This window comes from Parasteatoda tepidariorum, chromosome 6, assembly GCF_043381705.1.
Source record: "Parasteatoda tepidariorum isolate YZ-2023 chromosome 6, CAS_Ptep_4.0, whole genome shotgun sequence".
Lineage (NCBI taxonomy): Eukaryota > Metazoa > Arthropoda > Arachnida > Araneae > Theridiidae > Parasteatoda > Parasteatoda tepidariorum.
In genome coordinates this window covers 81935125-81959797 of record NC_092209.1, presented here as the reverse complement: position 1 = coordinate 81959797, position 24673 = coordinate 81935125, and the positions used below count along the sequence as shown (strand labels likewise).

The window sequence follows — 24673 nt, the reverse complement described above, 5'->3', positions numbered from 1 at the left end:
TTAATTTATTTTTGTAAACGGATTCGGATTTCTAACACAATAAAATATCACTGTGCACTTTTCTTTTAAAAGATTTGTCACTAGATGGCAACACCAAATTCTGTTCTTTCTCGATTTTTATTAACAACAATAAATTCAAATTTCTGATCTATGAACATTGTCAATTTTAATATTTAATTTTCAGACGAAATAATTTTTGTTTAAAAGTCAAAATAGAATTGGTATAATTGATTGCAATTTTATTTATCATCATTTTAACTCATGTAAGAATAAAACATAAAAATTAATAACATATCGTAGTGCTGACATCTAGTGTTGAATATAAAAAGTAACGTAAAATTGCGATTAGTACGAATATATCTGCAGATAATATAGATATTGTACGAAATCTATCTGCACAATTCTTCTTCAATGAGGTAAAACTTTATTCTAAATAGTGAGATGCAATATTAAGTTTTAAATAGTTAGTTATCACATTTAATTGTCAAACTAATGCGTAAAATTTAGTTCCATCTTGAAATTAATCCAGGATGAAATTTCTGTATATGCCTCTTACCCTGTATTTTATATGTTTTGCAACATATTGTGTTGATCACTTTACACATATGACTTTAATTCCCGAGGGAAGAAGCCTCTTAAACAATTAAAGTCGGTACTGGATCCTCCAAAATTTTGCAAAGTCTTTTTTTCATTGTTAATAAAAAAAAAATTCTTTCTCTGTCAAATGTTCCAGTCTTAAAATTAAAAATAAATGAATATAAATTAAAGATTTTAGTGCATTTAATTTATGGACGATTCTAGAAGTACAGATAATTTGTGTCTTATATGTTTCTGTTACTTTTATTTCAAAATTGAGTTATGGAGTATTTATTTTTACACTATCTAATAATTACGAAAAACTAATCATACTATTATCGAAAATTTATTATCTTATATTTACTATCAAAAATTTATTAATTTACATCAGAACTTAGCATCATTAGTCACGAGCACCTATAAATTTAAATAACCTCGTGAATGATCTTTGCAACAGATTATTTTAAAGCAGATTTTTTTCTGCCCGTAACGAAATTTTATTCGCGTTTTTCTTAAAATGCATAAATATCACATTATTAAATGAAAAAAAAGTTGTTTTATTCAGGCCGACTCATCCATCATCTATTTTTGCTCCAAAGAGCTAACATAAGCACAATACTAACATAACGTTAACTTGTGTTTTTGCTCCAATATTGCTTGATAGGTCAGCTCTGATAGTATAGGAGCCTTAGTTTTATTGTCATGATGATTAGAATGATAAAATCCTTGTTAGTTTTAAAGGTATATGAAATTAGAATAAATACCCATGAATTAAATATAAAAATATGAACTAATTTAAATTTACTAAATTGTCAGTTTAGTGTACGATCCAATTCCAACATAAAAACAAATAGATAGAAACATGTGGGGGAATTAATTATCGACTATGTCAACCTTCATCTATCAAAAGGTACCTCATGATAGAATCAAGTTAACATGTCTTATATACTAGTGAATTGGTATTTAATATTTATAGTGGTAGTTACGCCACATTACTCCCCTTCCAGAATTTTATCTGTGATAGAATTCGATGAACAATTACCACTAGTTGATTAATGCTGTTTATTTATTAACTTCAATTTTTGCTCATTATATAATTTTTTTTTTTCTTCCAAGCATTTCGCTCGTTATTTTTTTTATAGCTTTTTTTTTTTTTTGCTATTTTCTCCCATCATTTTTTATAGCTTTTTCGCTATTTTTTTCCCATCATTTTTTTTTTATAGCTTTTCGCTATTATTATTTTTTCTAGCATTTCGCTCATTATTATTTATTAACCGGGAGACTTTATTTACTTCACCGGATTTTTTTTTTTTTTTAAGCATATCAACTGTTTAATGTGGATTCATCCATCAATATTGACAATTTCTTATCACGTCCGTAGGTCACTAATGTGGGAGAATTAATTATCGACTATGTCAACCTTCATCTATCAAAAGGTACCTCATGATAGAATCAAGTTAACATGTCTTATATACTAGTGAATTGGTATTTAATATTTATAGTGGTAGTTACGCCACAAACATACAAAAAAAAAAACGGGTTTAATTGTATGACGTGGGCGACGCTACTCTCCCGCCTTGGTTTAGTCAAAGAATATATAAGTCCATTGGGTAACGATGAGAGGTTAGCAATTCTGGGATTTCTGAGGCAAATGGGAAATAGACCTAAGTGCCTGCCATTAGAAATAAAAAATAATAATAAAGATTTCAACTTAAAATTTGAAATTTAAAAGTGCACATAAGTATACAGTAAAATTGCTTGAACTTTAGCTAATTATCTGGACCATCAAAAATATTTGGTACTCCAGACATTTAAAGACGCTCCAGACTCAGTACAATTATGTAAACAATTTTACTTTTTACATAAGTTTACAAATGTTTCTTCTCTAAATGTGTCTACTAAACTTAAGTTTTCAACTACAAGAAATTGACTGATGTGTTCATCTCTCCTCGTAATCCTTTCTGATAGAAAAATCAACAAAATGAATTGTATATTTCAGGTCTTATTGGGTGTGTATGGTTCATGTTTTGGATATTCTTGGTGTACAATACTCCATCAGAACATCCAAGAATCTCAAAAAAGGAACTCCACTACATTCAACAGAATCTACCACAGACGTCAGCCGACAGACAGGTAAAGTGACCATATACAGAGACATTAAGTCAGTTTCAAAATTTTGAAGTCTTGTTAGATATTATGTGCTTATGCGCACCGTATTTTTTTGTAAAATAATTTACTTATTATATGTCAGTTAGTAGATGGCAACGAATAGAATTTTGTGATTGCCATGGTGATAGTTTTGGAATGTAAATAGTTTTTGTGTGAGTGCTATATTTTTTCTTTGGAATGGCGATGCTGTGATTTTGTTGCTAAGTTAATTAATCTTCCCTTTTATTAAACGTAATCATATAGTTTTCTTAAATATTTGATTCGAAATCCTTTGAGTTTAATTTGAAGTCATTTTTAATTTTTTATTTTTTGACAGTCCCTTTTGTGCATTTTATGTCATAACTATACATATCTAAATTGTAAAGACCAGCAAAATAGCTTTTCTTTCAGATTTTTTCTTTTTTAATTTTTCGTAAAAATTAAGCTATATTATGACAAGGATTATGACATAAAATGCACAAAAGACATCTTAAACTTTGAAGCTCGCTTGTTATCTCTGCATATTCCTGACAATAGTAATAATAATGATAATAATGATATAAATAATGGAAACCATTTTTTACATCATTTGTAATTCGCGAAGATCAGCAAAATGATAATTTAACTGGAAATTTTCTTGAAGTAAATAATGTTTTATATTTACGTAAAAATTGTTTCAAAATTGTTGTCTCATTTTCCTTAAGACTTAAATTACTTAAAATTACCAACAAAAAAATTCCGTCATCCAACAATTCAGAAAAAAGATAAATCTACTTACTCCTATTTATTATTGAAAAAACATTACTTTAGATATAACAAATTTTAAGAAACATTGTCATTCTTGTAAAGTAAATAAAAAACCTAGGGGAAAACGATTTGGTTTACTTCAAGAAATGCCGACAGCTGACAAACGTTTTGAAAAATTTGCAATAGATAGCGTAGGTGGTTTTAATTATTGTAATTCTACTAAATATATTTAACTTTATTAATTGATAATACTCATGTGGTCCTTTGCATCTAAATCTATAACAGCAGACACTTGTAGTAACTATTTAAACTCCCCTGTTTAAAATCGGAACAGGAAAATCATTACATCTTATTCATTTGTTAGTCTCATGTACACAAGTGTCTCATATTAATTATTACATGATTTTTATTTTTTTTTCTCCTATATAGACTCGTCCCATTCCATGGGGCTTGATCTTCCGTTCCAGGGCCGTTTGGGCCGTCACCATAGCCAAGTTTGCGGGCACCTGGGGGTTCACCTGTCTTCTCACCAAACTACCCGCCTACCTTGCAGACGTACTTCATTTTCCCATTCAGAAGGTAAGCATTATTCATTTCCGAAAAAACTATAGAAATGATAGTGACAATTTTCCTCAAAAATTTCTTTTGTTTCGAATTTTGAAATGATAGGTTAAGAAATATGTCAATGATTTGCATTTAATCATTTGAAAAAGTTTATGTCATGATGGCTACTCCCGCGCCTATTAAATTAAACTCAGTGGCGCGACAGCCCATTGAGTGCCAAGGCCTACTGTGCCTATCTCAGTTTTCTTGTCCTTGGGCCCTGGGGTGCAGATGTTCCGGTTACGTGGTCAGCCTACCTAGAAACCCCAGTGTTTAATCACCAACCATGCTTGGTACTCGTTTTATCTACCCACTGAAGTGATCAAAAGCTGAATCAACCTTGTCCGCCCCGAGGATCGAACCCAGGACCTGTAGCACAAGAACGCGAAGAGCTACCACTCAGCCTCCGGGCATTTTAATACCTAGTTTTAAAGCAATTGATTTTGCAATTCTAAAGAATTTAGCAAAATATTTTTTCACCGAAAAATCTTAAATTATGACATAAAATTTTTTTATCCAAAAATACGAAAATTAAATGAAGTTTGAAGAAAGATTTGCTAAACAGAATTAACCAGAAATTTTACCACAAGTGTTTAGAATTGTTTTTCAATACATTATTATACATATCGATGTTATGTGGTTCCACTTCCTCAAATAGAAATTATAGTTCAAAACAATTTTTTTTATTAATAATTATGAAAAAGTTTATTATGTATTCTCATTTAGAACTAAGATATTTCATAAATATATTAATAAGTTCCATGTTTATGATCCGATTAGTTCTGACGAATCAGATCAAATAAATCTTATCAATAAAACGAGTCTTATCAAAATAAATAAAACAGATGTATCAAAATTAATGTAAGCGTTGGGAAAAGTAATAGTTTATAATCACATCACATTAAAAAAAGTTTATTTTAAAATAAATTCTAATAAAATATTAAAAGTTCACAGAATAAAAATATTTTATTCGGTAATATAAACTCACATTTCAGTATTTTCATCAAAGAAAAATTATTCGGTTTAAAGTGAATTGAATTAAAACAAAACCTTTATAGCACAAAATAAAAGCTAATTGAAAATAGATTTCAGCATTAAAACATTTACAGTACAGAACCCATTATCCGGAAATCAGAAAACCGGAAAACCAAGAAACCGGAACGAAATTCGATAAATATTCCCTTTATTTTTAAAAAAAAAATTTTTTTTTCCTCTTAAGATTTTAGGATTTTTCTTTCTTTTTTGAAAGATGTTTACCTTACCATCATTTTGGAAATAATCATTAGTGTATTACTTCCTCGTTTTTTCTTCTTTTTAAGATTATTTCCAAATATTTTTTTTTTTAGCTGAGTTTGACAATGAAAAAAACGGCTTTTTTTGCGATTCAGAAAACCGGAAAAATCAATTATCCGGAATAGCGATGGTCCCGATCGTTCTGGATAATCGGTTCCCTACTGTATTATCTTAAGTCAATTTCAATGGGATGTGAAATAAAATACTTTTCAAGATTTTTCTTTCATCTTTTTTCTTCTGCTTTCGAAAATAAAACTAAGGAAAACGAATGAAAATAATCACTGAAAATGTATTTAACTGGATTCAGATTAAGGAATTTTTTTAAAATTGAATTTGGACAATTTGGAACGTTTTCGACAAGGATTTAATATTTGTTTTGAACTATTGTATAATATTCAAGTTCTGGCTGCTAATATATTAAGAGGACGCCATACTGCTGAAGAAAACTTTTATCGCAAATTCTCTTTCCTCGCCATTGCTAACTTAAAATTTAAAAGAGAAAAAAGAAGAAGTTCAAGCAAGTTTAGAGTAAGTCATGTAGTTTCAATTGCTTAAACAAATACCTCAACATATTAAAATACAAACAAATTAGAAGAGAACTTCTTCGTTGCGTAATCCTAAGTTATCATCTCATCATTTATTTTCATTTTGATATGTTGACATTTTCTTTTCAGTATATGAAACTTCATGGTTTACACTAGTTTTGTTTGAACTCACTTTTTCTACACTTTAAATTTTAAATTATTAATGAGGGAGAAAGAAAATTTGTGACGATAATTTTCTTCCGCTGTATGGCGTGCTCTTAAGTTGAATGCAAATATTTAGCTTAGTCAAGATGAATGCTAATTATAAAACTGTTTCGCAATCAATATTTATCTTTTTCAAGAAAATGTTTCAGCTGTGCGTTCAAGAGTTATGACTGTTGACAGAATAAAAAAGCAAAATATGCTGATCGAACGTGATTTTCGGCTGCGTATCAGTCATACAGCGGAAGATTCGAAACTGAAAATGATCTTAAAAAGCTTTTACTTTTTCTTCTGATTCACGCATTTAAGCTTTTTTTTTTTTTTTTTTTTTTTTTTTTTTTTTTTTTTTTTTTTTTTTTNTGAGTGATAATCAACCTAAAAATTATTTTACAAAAATATAGACCCGAGATGCCCTTCACGAATTATCGTTGTGACGAATTGTGCCTTCAACAAATTTAATTTTTTAAATCGACTATTTTTTTTTAAAAAATGTTTTTCAAATTACGCTTTTTTGGAAATTATATTATTAACAAGAAAATAGAAAAATTGCATTATCGTTAACGATATTTTAATTAGTTTACACAAATTCTAAAATAAATTTTTATGATGTAATTTCAAATTTTAAAAAATAATTTATTTTAGCAATACACGTGATTGTGAAAATCACCACAGGTTGAAGCTCGAAGGTCAAAGAAGTGTAAAAACAGTGCACCGAGTTTCATAACCGTCGTTGAACAGTCGACCTAATTTTTGGGTTTACGTTTACTAATGTTCAATTCCGTAGTCTTGTAATTTTGAACCCAATCCAGAAGACAAGGGAACTCCTGGATCAAGTATTAGGAGAAATTTGCCTTCGTGGAGGACTTTTTTGATGGAACTAATACGTAATTGCGTTACATGGAGAGGAAAACTAAAAGAACCTTCCACGGTTAGCCTGACGACAAGGGGACTTGAACCCATGATTCGTCTACCACAGAGGATATTTTACGTCGGCACTATGGTCGGTGCCAGCCGATTTCGGAATTCGTATTGACCAGCTATCGCTGGGATTCGAACCCGGTGCACCTCATTGGAAGGCAAACGCTCTATCCCCTGAGCCATCACGACTTTCGTGTACCCAGTTTAGTAATCTGAAAAGATCTGCAGGGGTTGTAGCCCCTAATATTGTGGGGAAAAAAATTTAACTTCATAAATAAAAAAGAAAGTTAGTAATAAAAACGCCGATGACGTGTTATTTTTCACTTAGCTGAAAATTATTGAAACCAATAAAAATAATTCTCCATTCATGTTTATTTTTTTGAGCCTGAATATGAGAGTCGCTTTTCACTTATTAAAAAACTACAGCACGAATGCTTTTCATTTTCACAAAACTATTGCATTTTGCTCCATTGATACGATTAGCATAAATGACCAAATGGGCAAAACGTTAACTAAAGCAAAAAAGAACGCGAATAAGAACAAATGAAAAGGGACCTTTCTAAACACAAAATGACAGTAGAAAAGTAGGATGTCAAACACGTGGTTTAACGAGAGGGGACAGATGCTTGTACAAGATATGAAAAAGGTGTGAGAGTGGTTGCAAAAAATAGAATTAGAATAGATTTCCGAACGTTTTTAAAGTATGGGATATTAGAAAGATCATTGACTTCATTAAAGGTTAGTGTTTTATTCACGTTGATTTTTGCTTTAGACAACGTAGCACTAAATATCTTCTTTTTGCAACACTTAACTCACTACAGCTGAGAAAAAAATAATTACTCATGAGGCTTTTAAGGAACAAATTTTCGGAAAGCCCTAATTTTCATTGTTGTATGAAACATTACAACGTTGTTTTTTGTTTACTTGTAGAATGGACTGATTAATGCATCTGTGTATACGGCAGAAATCATCGCCATGTTTCTCTCTGGATTTTCATCCGATTACCTGAGGAAGAAAAACAAGCTCTCCAACACAAACATCAGGAAGTTATTTGAAACCCTAGGTAAACCTCCTTCATTTTAATTCATTTAAGTGGATTCAATTTTTAAAATTCGAGCGATTTGTGTTGTTGTTGTTTCTAATGCCAGTTGCCACAAGCCTGCTTGGTGAAACCGAGCAAATTTAAGGCATAGTGTGCGTTTCGCTTTTTCCAGTGGCGCCATCTATGACCAAGAATTCGACTTCTAACACACCATACGTCGCACCCGTTTATAGGGCGGACCCATTCATACATCCACATATCGTAATTTTGACCTGAATCAGAGAACGATCGATCTCCAATCCAGTACTCCCAGAGGTTTTGATCGGCCAAAGGCTATCCCGGCCTAGCGATTTGTAATGGCTTTTAACCAACCTCTGTCTGGTCGGGATCAGGATGAAACTTGAGGATGTAACACCAATTTTTCGAGAAGATTCTCAACGCACGCAAACATATATATGTGAGTGTGTAACACAATAAAGTTACAAATGAGAAAGAAAAGAGGAACTTTACAAATAAAATTAAGTATTAATAATAATATTATTTTTTGGTGCTCCTCACACTATTATATTGGTCTATATCAGTGTTTCCCAAACTTAATTTTTGTGTATCCTTTCTAAAATTTTCGCAATGATGTGTACCACTAATAAAAAAATGAATGGATTTTTTACTATAAAAAAATTGAACAAAAGTTAAAAATCACAACTGGCTGTTGACACCATTAATTATCAACTGTTAATTCTGCAAAAAATAGCAAATAGAAAAATACGTAATCGTAAATTTTCATGTCTAGTTTAGCTTTTAAGTAAAAAATTTTTAACTTTTCGTTCGTTACAAGATATTTCGAATATAAACGCGTACCCCTGCTAAACTGTTCCCGTATCCCTGGGGATACGCGCACCACACTTTGGGAAACACTGGTCTATATCATTGGCTATATTAATACAATATCAGAAAGCACTCTATCTTGCTGACATAATCGTGTGAGCTGACGACGAGATTATATCGTTTCGCTATTTTGTTTTGAAAAAGTGATCAGATAAGTATTTAAAAAAACAAAATGCCCCATCTGATAATATTGAATATATCCGTCATATTTATATATAACTTGAAATATATAGTTCTGCGTGCCATTTACTAAACCCTGGAGGACCATTAGTCCATTTGGTCCCAGGATTCAATGATGACAGTCTTAAATTCTGCAACAAACTGAAACTGCTACTTATTGATAATATAGCCCTCACGTTTTCTTGGAGATATAGGACAAGTAAAAGGACGGACCATTCATGAAATGCCCCTATTATCCAAAAATCAACACTGTGAGGATTTTAAAAAGTAAATGGAGGCTTTATCCTGTTGGAAAATCCGATATAGGCTGCCAATTTTCTCAGCAAATGGCAATATGCCCTGAGCGGAATTCGAACCCACAACCATTTGCTTCACAGTCAGGCACACTGACAGTTCGGCCACCAGGCCGATGGATATGAATGAATCAAATGAAAAAACAAAAACTAGAAAATCTCATTCAAATGGATAGCAATGTGGAGACTCGTGAATTCTGTGGGAAAGCTTTGGACATGGTTTTTTTGTTGTTCGTTTTTAAATATCATGGCATGTTATAGGGGGTTAAAGCATTTTTGTGCCCGGGAGCCCTACATGCTACTTAGGTGGCCCTGGTTTGCACATATATATGCTTAATACATATGTAATGTGTTTAATACATATGTTATAATGCATATGTTTTGTTTTCGTTGGTTTTCTTTGAATCAAGCAGTGGCAAAGGATTTATTTAGTTGGGACACACTGACATACACATACATATTATTGCGATCTATTTTAACAATGGGCTCTTTTAATAAACAAGACTGATGAACGAATACAAAGATGATTGATTTACAGATGAAGGCGACAGACACAGATGACGAACAGATGTATCGTAACGTGCGCTTATTCGAGCACAAATTCTTTAATCTAACATTTACAAGCTATCCTTTGCGTGTTCATAATTCCATCTCCGTCTAAAAGAACATATCTGACTCGCGATTATGGTTTAAATTAGTATAGGTAACAAAGTATGGGTATTTGTGTATACACGCTGTTTTATACTTTTAAAATGTATACAGTGTTGCAAGATGATTTACTGATAGTTATAATACTTTAATGTTGCATATTTACAAAGTAATAATATTCAGAGTTAGCCAAAATTAGGTTTTTAAAAAAAACCCAGCCTACGTGGAGGTTTTCATTAAAAGCCTATTTTGTCAGGTGATAAGTGGATTTTTTTAAATATGTTCTGCATGCATATTTATATACACTAAATACAAGTATAATATATACAGTACACTCGTAATATCTCGAACTTCGATAAAACGAAAACCTTGTTATGTCAAAAAAAATATTTTTCCCCTTGGCATTATATATCCACCTAATGTTAATTTTAATTCTCATGTCGAAAAATCTTTCGTCATGTCAAATTTTTTTCAAAATATGAATTGAATTTTTCCGGAAAAATCACAAAGTTAGTTTATTTGTAAACCAATTCTGTTCTATTTAATGAAGAATTATTCTTGCCTTACTTTCAAAAATAAAATTATCATTGTTGCATCTAGACTTATAGTCAACTATCATTATATACATAACTAATAGTAGTTATTCTTATGTTTCAAGACTCAACTTTTTAGAGTGATATTTTAGAATGTATTTTTCTACTTTTTCGAACATATTTAGCTCATCTCGAAAACTCGCTATCTCGAAATTTTTTTGGCGTCTCTTCAACTTTAAGATATCGAGAGTTTGTTGTCAAAAAGTATTTCATGATTGTTACAAAAAGGATTAATAAAGAAAATAGTTATCGGGATAACTTTTTTCTGCCTTCTAAATGTACATAATGATGAAGTTATGGAAATGATTATTCGTAAAATGTCAACAAAATACGTTATGGGATTAGTTTTAAATATAAATAACGTAATTAAGTTGATGAATGAAATTCCTAGAAGCATTGTATACATTCATGAAATAAAATACGCATATATTTTTGTAAAACACATGATATGTAGTTCACTTGTATATTTTTTTAGTACATATAGCATGTTCATATGTATTTTTTAATGTATGAATCCTTTATGTGTTTTAAAGTGTACGAAAATTATCAACTTTTTCCATTTTTTTATACTTTTTGCTCTTAAAATGAATGGGAAAAAATATATAATTAAATTAAAATGCAAAATATAAACATAATCTGTAATGTCACAATGATTTTCTTAAACTAAAAATTTAAAATGTCAGAAAGTCTGCATTTGTTTATTTTTATTGAAAGACTTAAGCCTAGCAGAAAATTTTTCTGCTCCTCAGTCTGTAAGCAGTTTTACAGTTTGAAGTGAATTAATCAAAAATTTGAAAAAAATATATTCTTTCTAGTTTAGCTGTCATAAGAGAATCAGTGAATAATTTACTCATTAAATGGGATGTGTTGACTTTCAACTAATATTCTAAATTATGGTTTTCCGACAAATTTTTGATTCAATATTTTAAACATTATATTTTACCGTTGTTGAACAACAGATCCAAGTTTTCGGATTTACGACTACAATGTTCAACTCTGTAGCTTTGTAATTTTGAACCCAATCCCGAAGACAAGGGAACTCCTGGGTAAAGTATTGGGATAAATCTGCCTTCGTGGAATCCTTTTTGATAGAACTATCCCGCATTTGCGTTACATGGAGAGGAAAACCACGAAAACCTCTCAAGGTTAGCCTGACGGCCAGGGGGCTGCCACCCATGATCCGTCGAATCTATCCTACATGTATTTTTTTTTACAGCCGTCGTTGAACAGTCAGCCCAATTTTTTGGGTTAACGATTACTAATGTTCAACTCCAAAGCCTTGTAATTTTGAACCAAATCCAGAAGACATGGGAACTTCTGTATCAAGTATTGGAATAAATTTGCTTTCGTGGAGGTCTTTTTGATGGAACTAACCCGCTTTTGCGTTACATAGAGGAAAACCTCCCATGGTTATCTTGACGGCAAGGGCACACTTTAACTCATCATCCGCCTACTACTCAGGATATTTTACGTCAGCACTGTGGTTGGTGTGAGCTGGGTGTGGAATTCGTATCAACCAGTTATAGCTGGGAGTCAAACCCGGGTCATCTCTTCGAGAGGCGAGCTCGTTATTCCCTGAGCCACCAGGGCTCTTTAATATTTTTTTTCTTCCAAATGTACAACTTTCAATGTGGGAGTATTGCAATTACTATTAATATCTTTTAAATTAATTTAATAACAAATTTATGTTGCCATTAATGACTGCGAACGGAATACCATTTTTAAGCATCATTTTAAATTTGTTTCATCACTTCTTCCAGCAAGTACTTTTCGTTGTGATTAAAATCGGATGTCGCGTTGACATCAAGACAGATATTTGAGTGCCCTGCACTTACTACACATATTTTGAAAATGGGAATGGAACCAATTGAGGACAATCTAAGAGTTGTTCTCTACAGTCAAGAGGCGCCGAAGCTGGCAGCCGCAATAGTCCAGACTTTTGATGTTATATGAAAATCCATGGACACGAAATCAACAACATTAAAACCGGAGCTTTCTCCGCACCACTATTCAATTATATTTTTTGTTTTTAAACCACAGATGAATTGGTGTAAGTCTTAAATAATAAAAAAACTTCAAAATTGTCAAAGTACGTATAAATTTTATTCCAAGTTAAAAAAACGAACACAAATAAAAATGATTACATATGTACAAATGCTTTCAGCAATATTTTAAAAACATTGCTTCAAGGTATCAATTTTATTCATGCCGATAATAGATTATTAAATTATTTTAAAGTCTCTCTATGCATTATTCACTACGAAAGGGCAAAATGTAAAAATTTAAATAAGTACAAAGAAAAAAAAATACAATTAAATTTAGCTTTATTTATTTATTTTNATTGTATGTTTTGATACATCAATAAAAAAGTCCATCAGAATGTCCTCCGCGATGACTAGTTTGGCCTAATGTTTTATCCAAGAATTCAGTTGTATTCTAATTTAGGTTCAAAATTACAAGGCTACATTGATAAGTTTGCTTTTCCAAGCAGGTTATAAAGTTAAATAATATTTATGGGAATAAAACTTTTAAGTGTTATCATTTGTATGTTTTGATACATTAATAAAAAAAGTTCATCAAAACGTCCTCCATGATGACTAGTTTGTCCTAACGTTTTATCCAAGAATTCAGTTGTCTTCTAAGTTTAGTTTAACCCTTTCTATCTCAACATCTCTGATTTTAATAACAGTTACTCATACATTAGAATACATCATTTTAAGCATGTAAAAAAAAATAAAAAAATTTACAACATAAAATAAAAAAAATTATTGGAAAAAATTTTTTTTTTTGCATTTCTGCAATCTTATGCAAAATGACAAAAAAGTGCTTGTTGCATTCCTGCAACATTGTGAAAAATGGCACTAAGATTGAAAGATTCAGCAATTTTAATTCATATGAAAATTTTTAAAACAGTTGTTACTTCCGTTGTAACAAAGTCCTACACCACATTTCTGACAAATAGTTTGTGTAAATCCTTTGCATTTCGGGTATTTGCATCTGATTCTTTTGTTAGCCCAATTAGGCCAGTGCCCAATTTCATCTTGGCACACTGGTTTTGGCCGACAATCGCCGAAATTGTCCTTCAAAATTTGTTGAGGCAAAGACATAGGCTTTTTGTGTATGTTGCAGATATGCAACAAGGTGATATAAAGGGTTAAAATTACAAGGCTACATTGATGAAAGAAAACTCAAAAATGAGAGTACCTTTTACATGCCGGTTTTAAACTTAACTAATATTTATTTGATTAAAACTTTTAAGCGTTGTTAATAGTATGTTTTGATACATAAATGAAATACGTTTTTTTTCCTTCCTTGTAGCTCTCTTAGGTCCAACTCTCTGCCTTGCACTAGTTCCAACAATGGGCTGCGATCACTGGCCGGTGGTGAGTCTCATTGTCATGTCTATGTTCTTCTACGGGATGGTGGGAGGGGGTGACGTCCCCACATTCGTCGATATAGCTCCCGAACTCGCAGGTCAGCCATTCGGACTATTACCTACGATAGTATTTATGTTAATGTATTACCATATTTTACCAAGGTTTTTCCGTTCCCGCAGGTACGATATTTGGAATGGCAAATTGTTTAGCTGGAACCACTGGATTTTTGTCACCGCTTGTTGCTGGTATTTTCTTAGATTCAGATGTAAGTATATATTGTTGATCAAAAGTAGAACTATTGAAGTTTTTTCAGCAAACACAGTCGTGAAAAGAAAAAAAAAATTTGTATCGATTTAAGCTATTGTTGAAAATAATTAATTCCTGAAGTTTTCTCATAGCTTTATTTAAACAATCAAATATTGACTCTAAGGAACATTAAATTTATGAAAAAATGATTGCTAATGAAATGTAAATATTTCAAACAACAGTGTTATATAAATACAATTATTATTCTTTTATTATTGTTAGGCAAAATCATATTGTTGCAACTATTAAGTTGCTGTAACTAAATTCAAAAAATGTTCACATCCTTACTGTTTGTTTCATTTCTCTATCACACAAGATTTTTATAATTGAAATTAGTCAGTCCTACACATTTGACTGTCCATGTATTCGCAGTTATTCATGGTTTGTTTGTTTTTATTGTTAATTGTAGCATGGAGGAATGCAGCAGTGGGCTAAAGTGTTCTATACTTCCTGCGGTATCTATGCAGCAGGTGCCATCGTCTTCCTTCTGTTCGGTTCAGCGGACCCAGAACCGTGGGCGTCCAGCTCTGATGAACCGGAGAATTCTCTGGAAGAAGAATTCGCCAGAAAAGCTTCTGTTCGATCGGACATTGAAATATCGCTCAGTATTCACGCATCCATGCGCATGCGTCGTGCTCCACTTGAAAGTTGAAGAAAAACCTTAGGTCATCTGGGAACTGTGGTTAGTTCTAGGCGACCTATCAGAACTGAATCTTCTAGTGGTCGGTCACAGATTCTCCTACGAGAGGGTGAAGTGTGCCACACTCGCAAGGAGGGGACATTTGTAGTGTGTTTCATTCATAATTCGAAGGGTATTATATTTCTTCCCAATATTTTACTGATACTCCTACGCCAGCCCAATGATAAGTGTTCAATGGCTCAACGCCCTCAATCCAAACTAAATAAGTCTTTCTTAAACAATATTCGTTGGTGAATCTCTTGTTAACGCATTTGAGTCGCAAAACTAACAAATATATAGAATATGTGGCAAATAATTTATCTCCGGACTAACTATATTCTCGATTATTTTGATGGGTGGTGTTTAAAAATTGATTTGCTAAAAATTTTCCTTTAACTTAGATTTTAAAAAAATTATTGTTTCCCAAGAACATTTTTTATTAAAAGAAGTTCTTACTGCATATTCACCTTACAATGTTCAATTTACAATCATATTGCCACCCGAAGAATGGATTTATGAGCCGAAAGTGAATACATATCTTATCTAAATTAAAGCCCTGGATATGCAGCTTGAATAGCGACACGCCGCCATTTTGGTGACCACAACTGAATGTAGAAATAAGGACTTTCTACCCGAATTCTTAAAATCCACTTTTTATTGATCTATAGTTTCATATTGCTCAAACTAACTAAAATATTTACTATTTATTCTTTTAATTCTTTTTTTTTCTCTCCCTGAAATGATATATTTTATTCTATTTAGTGAAAATAATATATTTTCTATAAATTAAAGCTTTCACATTCTATCTTTCATTAAGTCTTATTCAAATTCTGACTCACTATTAAATAACACATTTATTTTGCACTGTTACATTATTTTACAGTAATGCATAAAATATTTAAAGTAATAAAAAATAAAGAAACCACTAAGAGTTCAAATAGGAATTAGATCATCTTATTAAATCATAGCAATTTTAAATTTTTTCAGTTGAAAAGTAATTAATATGTTTTCAGGTGAATATGCATTTAAATTTGTTAAACTTCTAATTTGAAAAAAAAAAAAAACGTAATATATTTGCTATACATAATTAATAAATAATATCATATAAAATTTGAAACAATTGAATATAAAAATTTAATTTCTAACAAACCTCACATAATCTGCTGTTTTCGTTTGGAGTCCATTTATCTCTGCCAATTCTATGCAGCCATACTTTCCGTCATTCTTTATTGCGATCTCCAACAGGTAAATGATATATTTTAAAGTCTAAATTTGACCTATTAGAACACCTAATATGCGCGACAATAGGTAATTATTAGTTTAAAAATATGAAACAAACATAGTTAAAAAAAGTGAAAATGGAAATAGCAGATCGAGCGCAATGGTACTTTACCTTTCAAATTAATCACCAAAATGGCGATTGTTTTCCCATGTGATCGGCGACAGCCAATCTAAATTGAAAACGTCACGGGAAAAAGAGTGACGCTACTTGAGCTAGGTAATCAAGAGCTTTAATCTAAATGTATGGAGTACCAAGGGGAGGAAAATCACCCACAATGAGATTCGTAGTCAAATGATCAGATAGATATGTGTGCACAGTTGTTAGATTTTGTTAATCAATTTCAATAGTTTGTCTAAAAATAGATTCAAATTGTATTAATAATGGCTGTGTGACGAATACGTATGAAATTTATGTAACGAATATTCATGTAACAAAGTAAGACGCAGAAATATATTTTCTCTAAACTAAATGTACTTTTTTTGGCGGATTCAGATCTTTGAACTTCAAAATACTGTGCATAACCGTAATCTGGCATGTATAATTTCAAACGATTAATAAGGAGATCTGTTGAAAGTTTGAGCCGCTTATTTCAAATCGCCCCATAAATTTAAACGAATAAAGTTTTGCCCACAATTATTTATCTAAAAATAATTCTTTTCAGAAAATTTTTTTCTTCTGAATTTTAGCATAATTTTGAATTACGTAATATTCAATTACAGAATCCAAAAATTTTCAGAGTGCTAAAATTTCTTTTAAGTCATACTTTTCATTCCTCGAGAAGTTTTCGACCTCTCACATTTTGCATTTTATAATTAAAATAGAATAATTATAAATAAATTTTTAAAGCTTATTTGATAGCTTACAATGAATATACTATCATTCCTGTCGTATGTCACTTTCTATATCATTGCAGTGTAGGTATTTACTACGGGAAGAAATATTTGTTTTCTAGATTTTTACTGGCTCGTTGTTGCCATCCTTTTAGAACAAGAACAGTACTTTTATTGAAATGGTAATTCGTGGCCATTAACATGATTTCATTGTTCACATTTATCATTTGTATTCAATATGAAATATTTATAATAAAAACTTTTGTACATATAAGGAATTCTGAGTATATTCTTCCTTTTTTAACTTATAGCCGAAGCTAATGTTCGCCTGGTTTATATGTTAACATATGACCACCTTTTTGAAATAAGCGTTTACTTCAGCTTTGAAATTCGTGCTCTAATGTGCGAAATATAATCGGAATTTATTTTATTATTATTTTTACCATTCAATGGGTCATTTATTTCTAGTTAAAGTAAAATAAAATATTTTTCGAATTGAAACTGATACATGAAAAAAAAGTTTGCTTGGTTAAAAAAATTGATTTAAATTTTAACTCCATTTTGCGGATGGTAAAGTACAGGGGTTGGATAAAATAATGAAAACACTTCCTTAATAGCTCATTTTTTTCCCTTCATATTTCTCAAGAATTGCTTCGAGAATTATTTTAAAACTGCCTACCGGTCTGTGTAGTGATCAGGGAGTTGACCTCACATCAGGAAGGTCCTGGGTTCAAATTCCGGACAAGGCATGAATGTTCTTTCATTCTCTGTGCTTTGACTTTGGGCAACCTAATATGGTGTCCCTGAAATAGTGGCCAACAAATTTTCCGTACTAATACCTAAATGGCGATTATCAATCGAATGGGCATTGGAGGAAAAAAAAAATTAAATCTTAAGTGTTTAGGTCACGCAATTTCTCACACATATCAATATCAAAGTTTCACATGTGTGCAATCACTCGCAGCAAAGCTTTTAGAGGTTTGAATAACAATAGAACGGTTTAAAGCTTTTAGAGGTTTGAACAACAATAGAATAGTTTAAAGCTTTTAGAGGTTTGAATAATAAATTACAAATGAAAAATAGTATTTTTGAACACCCTATGCCATACGATATAGCGACAAGCTTGTAACTTATTTATATTACATTGGTTATTATATGCAATAACTGCCCAAAATTTCAAGAACCTAGCTTAAATATCCATGAAGATATAGACATTTTTATATATGAAAAAAAAACTAAGTGTTTTGACCTACATTTTCTTACTTTAACTGCTGAAATATTAATAAAATTTTTAAAAAAAATTAGAAGGATTTTTAATTAATAATAAAAATATCCTTTTAAAATTTGAAAAAAAGCCGTCCAAAAATTAAGAAAAATATGATTGTTTAAAGTAATACTTTTATATTGCGAATGGGCCGAAAATATTTACAAAATGTTTGTTTCATAGTTCTGTTTAAAATCGTATCTGGTAATTTCTGAAAATGTCCGATTCGAATATCTTGAAAATGTAAAAAGTCTCCAGAAAATTTTTAAGTAGCTTTTTTAGTATTTTATTGAAAACTCTAAGTGATAAGGGATTTTACACAAATACAATTCTGTAGTATAAATTAATAACAAATTATAATACCCTGAAATGATGGTTTGAATAACAAGATGTGATGGTAATAGGAAATAAAACACGTGAAATGAAGCATAATTTAACAGGGTCTGATCCTATATAATGTCATTTTCAATAAATCTTGTTTCTTAGTACAAATTTGAGAAAAACCTTATACTATGCAAAGCTTTTTTTTCCCAAATTAACAAGAACTACTGAGAAAACAGCTAGAAACTTTTTAAATTTTTTAGATATTAGAACCATTTTTTTTTTAAGTTACTTTATACGGTTTAAAACACAAATTTATGAAAGGAAATATTTTTTTAAATATTTTCCGCGCTGGCTAAGTGTAAAAAGATTACTTTAAATCTTGAACAATTTTTTTACGAATTTTGTTTAGAATTTAAAACAATATTTTTATTGTTAATTGAAAATTAACAATAATACGATAACTCTAAAAATTATATTTAATTTTATCGAATATTTCCGCAGTTTTAGTACAAAAATTTAAGTAAGAAAAAAATTAGTTTTTTTTTCTCTTTTTTTTATAAAACTGTCCATATCTTTATTAATATTTAAGCTAGGTTTACGAAATTTTGTGCATATAATAATCAACGTTAACATGGGTTACAAGCTTGTCGCAATTTTTTTTTCCTTTTTTTTTTTTTTTTTTTTTTTTTGAGACATAGGGTATTCGGAAACATTTTAATAGGTATGTTTAATGTAACAGAATTATTTTTACTTTAATCTCAACATAACTAATCCACATTAGTTCTTAAATTATCTCTAAACTAGGCAATGGTAAATTAAATAAGACAAAAAATTATTAGTTCCACGATCTAATAAATCGGTATTAAAATAGTTTGGAGGGCATTTTGTTTCCTTCTAACCCTGATTGTAGCCTCCCAGAAAATAGTCACTCTATCTTTTTTTTCTACTAAGCTCTTCAACAATAAAGCTAAAATAATTTTATTTCTTTTATTTATTACTAGGAAGCTTCGCCCCCTGCTCGCTGGCGCTCGCCAACTCCCGGAACTGCTTTCGCAGTTCATTTTGGATTGCTTCGCAATCCGATGCTCGCTTTGCTCGCTCATTGGATACGTTCTTAACGTCTAGCTTTTGTATACTTTTTTGAACACTGAAATTCCGAAAACTCTTCACTGTAGAAAATTCTAAACCTGTGCATTTCAATATTAATTTGAAATTGCAAACAGTTCACATATTTTTCTTACTCACACTATTCTAAATTTCAGTTGTTGAGAAAAGTAACTGTTGTAAGTTTTGTTTTAAAGTCTTTCCCACCAGAGGGCTAAAACCATGTGTTGTAAAACAATATGAAATAGTACTGAACTCCGGATGTAAAGCATTCGGCTTCGATGAAGATAATTTTGTGAGAATTTATTTGATAATTCGGTGAGAATTCAACCGTTTAGACATATGATACTCACTACGTGCTCTTGCGCGCCGAAGCCTATCAATTAAAACTTATTAGCGTTTTATATAACATAGATTAGCCATATGATGCTCACTCCGTGCTCTTGCGCGCCGAAGCCTATCAATTAAAAATGAAAACTGTTGCCAACGCGAGAAAAGAAATATCATCGGTTTTATTGAAACATACGTACGTATTAGCGTTTTATATAATATAGATTATTATTTGTTGCCTTTCCTGGTGGCTTTAAGTAATTATATTAAGCAAATCGCATTTTTTTTGTTGTTCATTCCATCAAAAACTATACATCATTGGATGTGATGATATTACTCGCGGCCAACCCCAAAACTGCATATACTATTTACTCTACTGTATACTATACTATATACAATACCGCATACTATACTATACTATATACAATACTATATACTATACTACATACTATACTATAATCAAAATTTCTACGGTACATATCCCTTACAAGAAGCAGTAAGACACTTATTTCCACAGTAACTGTATTAAAACTTCTTAGTATTTTGGAGCAATTTTAATGATCACTAAATATATCTATATAATACTTTATATATAAAATAGTATATTTGGTACTTATTGCTTAGATATAACTCTGACATATTTGAGTTTTTCGAACATTTGGTTTTATAAACAATGTGGAAAAGATAAAAAAAAAGATAACTAACAGCAACAAATGCTGAAAAATTATTGGAAAAAAGATCCTGATTTACGACGACATAAACGCGTAACGTTTAAACGTTTTAAACACGTCGATAGGTGATTATTCAATTTTGAAATTCATGGTAATAACATTGTATTAGAAATGTTTTTATTTCTAATGCCTACCTGAGTTAACATTTCGTCAATTCAGGCATTTTACAGGGAAGATTTGTTGGACACTTTTTCACCATATTAGGTGGGCCAACGTCGCTGCCGCAGTAAGGACAGATAGTACAGAGAATGTAAGAACATACATGCCTTCCCCGGGATTTAAACCCAGAAGTTTTCCGATGCAAGGCCAGCTCCCTGATCCTTACACAGTCCGGTTGGCACATTAAAAATATCGTTCTTTGAAAGAAAGAAAAAAACGAAATCCTAGTGGAGAGTCTGCTTTCTTTTCCATTTTGCAAACAGAAGAATACATAAGCAGACTTACTACAGGCATATGTGGCAAAATTTTTAAAATTGATATTCGTTTCTTGGATCCAAATTTAATGTTTTTAAATTGAAAAATCTTAAAATTTTAGCCATGCTGTTTGAATTTTATGTTTTAGGCTACCGCTGGACTTACTCTTTTTCTCAAATGAAGAAATTAGCATTTCGCCAAACACAGGTGTTTACTTAACATCATGCCCACTTATTAAAAGAATCCTTTTCTTGTGTAAAAACTATATAGCAATTTTAAGAAAAAATAAAAACAATTTTACAATTTAATGAGAAAAACTATTTCGAAGTTTGAACTATGCGGCATTATAACAGGGTGTCCCGTAAATATTGCGACTAACTTCTAGGGAAAGTAGGGCACATCATAAGAATTAAGAATTTACCTAGGAAACCATGACCGGAAATGTTATCGTAGGCAGCTAAGAGCACTTTCCTATTATGAACTGTTACATCGTGTGCCGTTGAACATCAGGTACTTTCATTTATCTAAATTATCTTAATTTTTTCTTTTTTTATTATTTATCGTCAATAACTGCTTTCAAATAGGTACAGTATTAGATGTTTTATCGTAATTTAATGATTTGGCGAATAACTAGATAAGCTCGCCTAATCATCAGATTACGATAACTCTCGACAATAACTAATAGTAACATAGAAAAGTGCTCGCCTTCCAATGAGGTGAACCGGGTTCGAATCACGGCAATTGCTGATTCATTCGAATCCTATACCCAGCTCGCACCGACCACAGTGCTGACGTAAAATATCCTCAGTGGTAGAAGCATCATAGGTTAGAATCTCCTTGCAGTCAGGCTAACCATGAATGGTTTTTATTAAATTTTTGTTATCGTATAATGTTTGCGCCATAAGAGTGAATTCTCAAATCTTGTGATAGAGAATGCGATAGTAAGTTTTATTTATTACTGTAAAGTAATTTTTAAGCTTACACTATGTGGTAGATAGTGGTTCAAAATAACAGAAATTGCCCATTACTGCTTCGAAAACTTATTAGAAACGCACTTCTTCTGAAACGTTGTGGTAAAAAATACAAGATGTGAAATACTTTTTAATTTAAGTATTTTGAATTCTGTTGCTTGACTCCAGACTTAAACCGTTATTAATTGAGTAGGTAGGTACTTTATTTACATCTCATTAGGGCTGCACAATGGGCTATTGGCGACTGTCTACTAAAACTGTCTACTACATCCCTGAGGACGACGATGGCATGCCGTCGCAATTTTGATCCTCTGTTAAATATTCATGAATATATAGACATTTTTATTTTTAAAAAATAAATAAATCAGAGAAAAAAAACTAATTGTTTTGACCTGCATTTTCTTATTTTAAGTGCGGAAATATTAATAAAATTTTTAAGAAAATTTAGAGGGATTTTTAATTAATAATAAAAATATCCTTTTAAAATTTGAAGAAAAAAAAATCGTCCAAAAATTAAGAAAAATATGATTATTTAAAGTAATACTTTTATAATACACATGAGCCGAAAATATTTACAAATTGTTTGTTTCGTTGCATTGTCATCTATCGACCCACTGAAGGGATGAAAGGCTGAGTCAACCTTGCCCGGGCTGCGGATTGAACCCAGGACCTGTGGGACGGGAGTGCGAAACTCTACCACCCAGCCACCGAGCGTCGATACGAATCATAGAGCAATGTTGTTCATTTATTGTTGTTGTTCTTTTACGTCACACTAGAGCTGCGCAATGGGCTATTGGCGACTGTCTGGGAAATATCCCTGAGGATGATCCAAAGACATGCCATAACAATTTTGATCCTCTGCAGAGAGGATGGTACCCCCGCTTCGATAGCCCGACGACCAGCACGTGAAGTCGAGCACTTTACGGTAGAACAGTTTAATGAAGATCGATACCGCGCACCTTCGGTTCCTACGCAAGCTGATCAAAGTGGTCACCCACCCGCTTTCAGACCGCAGCCAGTGACGCTTGGCTTTGGTGTTCTACTGGGAACCGTGTCTTTACTATCACTGCGGGACCCTTATTGTTTGGCAAGACATGCTTTAAAATCGGTAATACAGGTTTTAAGTGAAAAGAACACATTCACACCTTTTAATCACCACTTTAAATGTAGATTTAAAGAGATTGATTTGAACAGAAATAATTTTACCTTCTTATAGACTAATACTAAGTACCCAGAAGAGAAAGGGTTTTTTTTTCTTTTTTTAGTTATTTATTTTTAAATCTTACCTTTCAAATGTATTTATTTTTAAATTATTATCATTTCAAATTTTTTTTCAAAGATCTTCAAATTTAAAGTTAGTCATAATTAGTATTATTTGTTAATACTTATGTATATACTTGAAGACACCGTCCCTCTCTTTACTCATCAACGCTTACGATAATTTCACGAAAATTTTTGTTTCTTTAAACATAAAAAATATAAAAAATTTATAATAAAAAATTTAAAAGATGGATTTTTTATGAAATCATTATTTCCCATCTCTCTACAATAATTCATAGAGGTGTTTACCTCTGAATAATTTTCAAATAATTAAAAATGATTCATAGAGGTGAACCTTTGAATAATTTTCACATAATTAAAAATTTAAAAAGACGGATTTTTTATTAATTCAATATTTCTCATCTCTCCACGATGATTTATAGGCCTTTGAATAATTTTCACATAATAAAAATTTTAAAAGATGGATTTTTTATTAATTCAATATTTCCCATCTCTCCACGATGACTCATAGACCTTTGAATAATTTTCACATAGTAAAAATTTTAAAAGATGGATTTTTCATGAATTTAATATTTCCCATCTCTCCACAATGACTTTTGACTAGACCTTTGACTAATTTTCACATAGTAAAAATTTTAAAACATGGATTTTTCATGAATTTAATATTTCCCATCTCTCCACTATGATTCATAGACTTTTGAATAATTTTCACATAGTAAAAAGTTTAAAAGATGGATTTTTTATAAATTCAATATTTCCCATCTCTCCACAATGATCCATAGACCTTTGAATAATTTTCACATAGTAAAAGAGTTTAAAAGAAGGATTTTTTATTAATTCAATATTTCCCATTTCTCCACAATGATTCATAGGCCTTTGAATAATTTTCACATAGTAAAAGAGTTTAAAAGAAGAATTTTTTATTAATTCAATATTTCCCATCTCTCTACAATGATTCATAGACCTTTGACTAATTTTCACATAGTAAAAAATTTGAAAGATGGATTTTTTCACTAATTCAATATTTCCCATCTGTCTACAATGATTCATAGAGGTGTTTACCTTTGAATAATTTTCTCATAATAAAAAATTTAAAGTATTGCTCTTT

The 24673-nt window shown here is 31.0% G+C and overlaps 1 protein-coding gene and 1 long non-coding RNA gene across 2 annotated transcripts in view; one reads left to right on the top strand and one right to left on the bottom strand.

Moving 5' to 3' along the window:
- Nucleotides 1-17424, top strand: part of LOC107440689 (sialin) — a gene marked incomplete at its 5' end in the record, with an annotated part of 23736 nt that extends 6312 nt beyond the window's left edge. The window contains 6 exon segments of the mRNA XM_071182787.1: nucleotides 2576-2709; nucleotides 3901-4050; nucleotides 7962-8094; nucleotides 13991-14146; nucleotides 14229-14314; nucleotides 14765-17424. Coding sequence (XP_071038888.1) covers nucleotides 2576-2709; nucleotides 3901-4050; nucleotides 7962-8094; nucleotides 13991-14146; nucleotides 14229-14314; nucleotides 14765-15007 — 902 coding nt within the window.
- LOC139425938 (uncharacterized) overlaps nucleotides 1-24673 on the bottom strand; it is a 74440-nt gene that overhangs the window by 14993 nt on the left and 34774 nt on the right. The gene's annotated exons all lie outside the window — the stretch shown is intronic.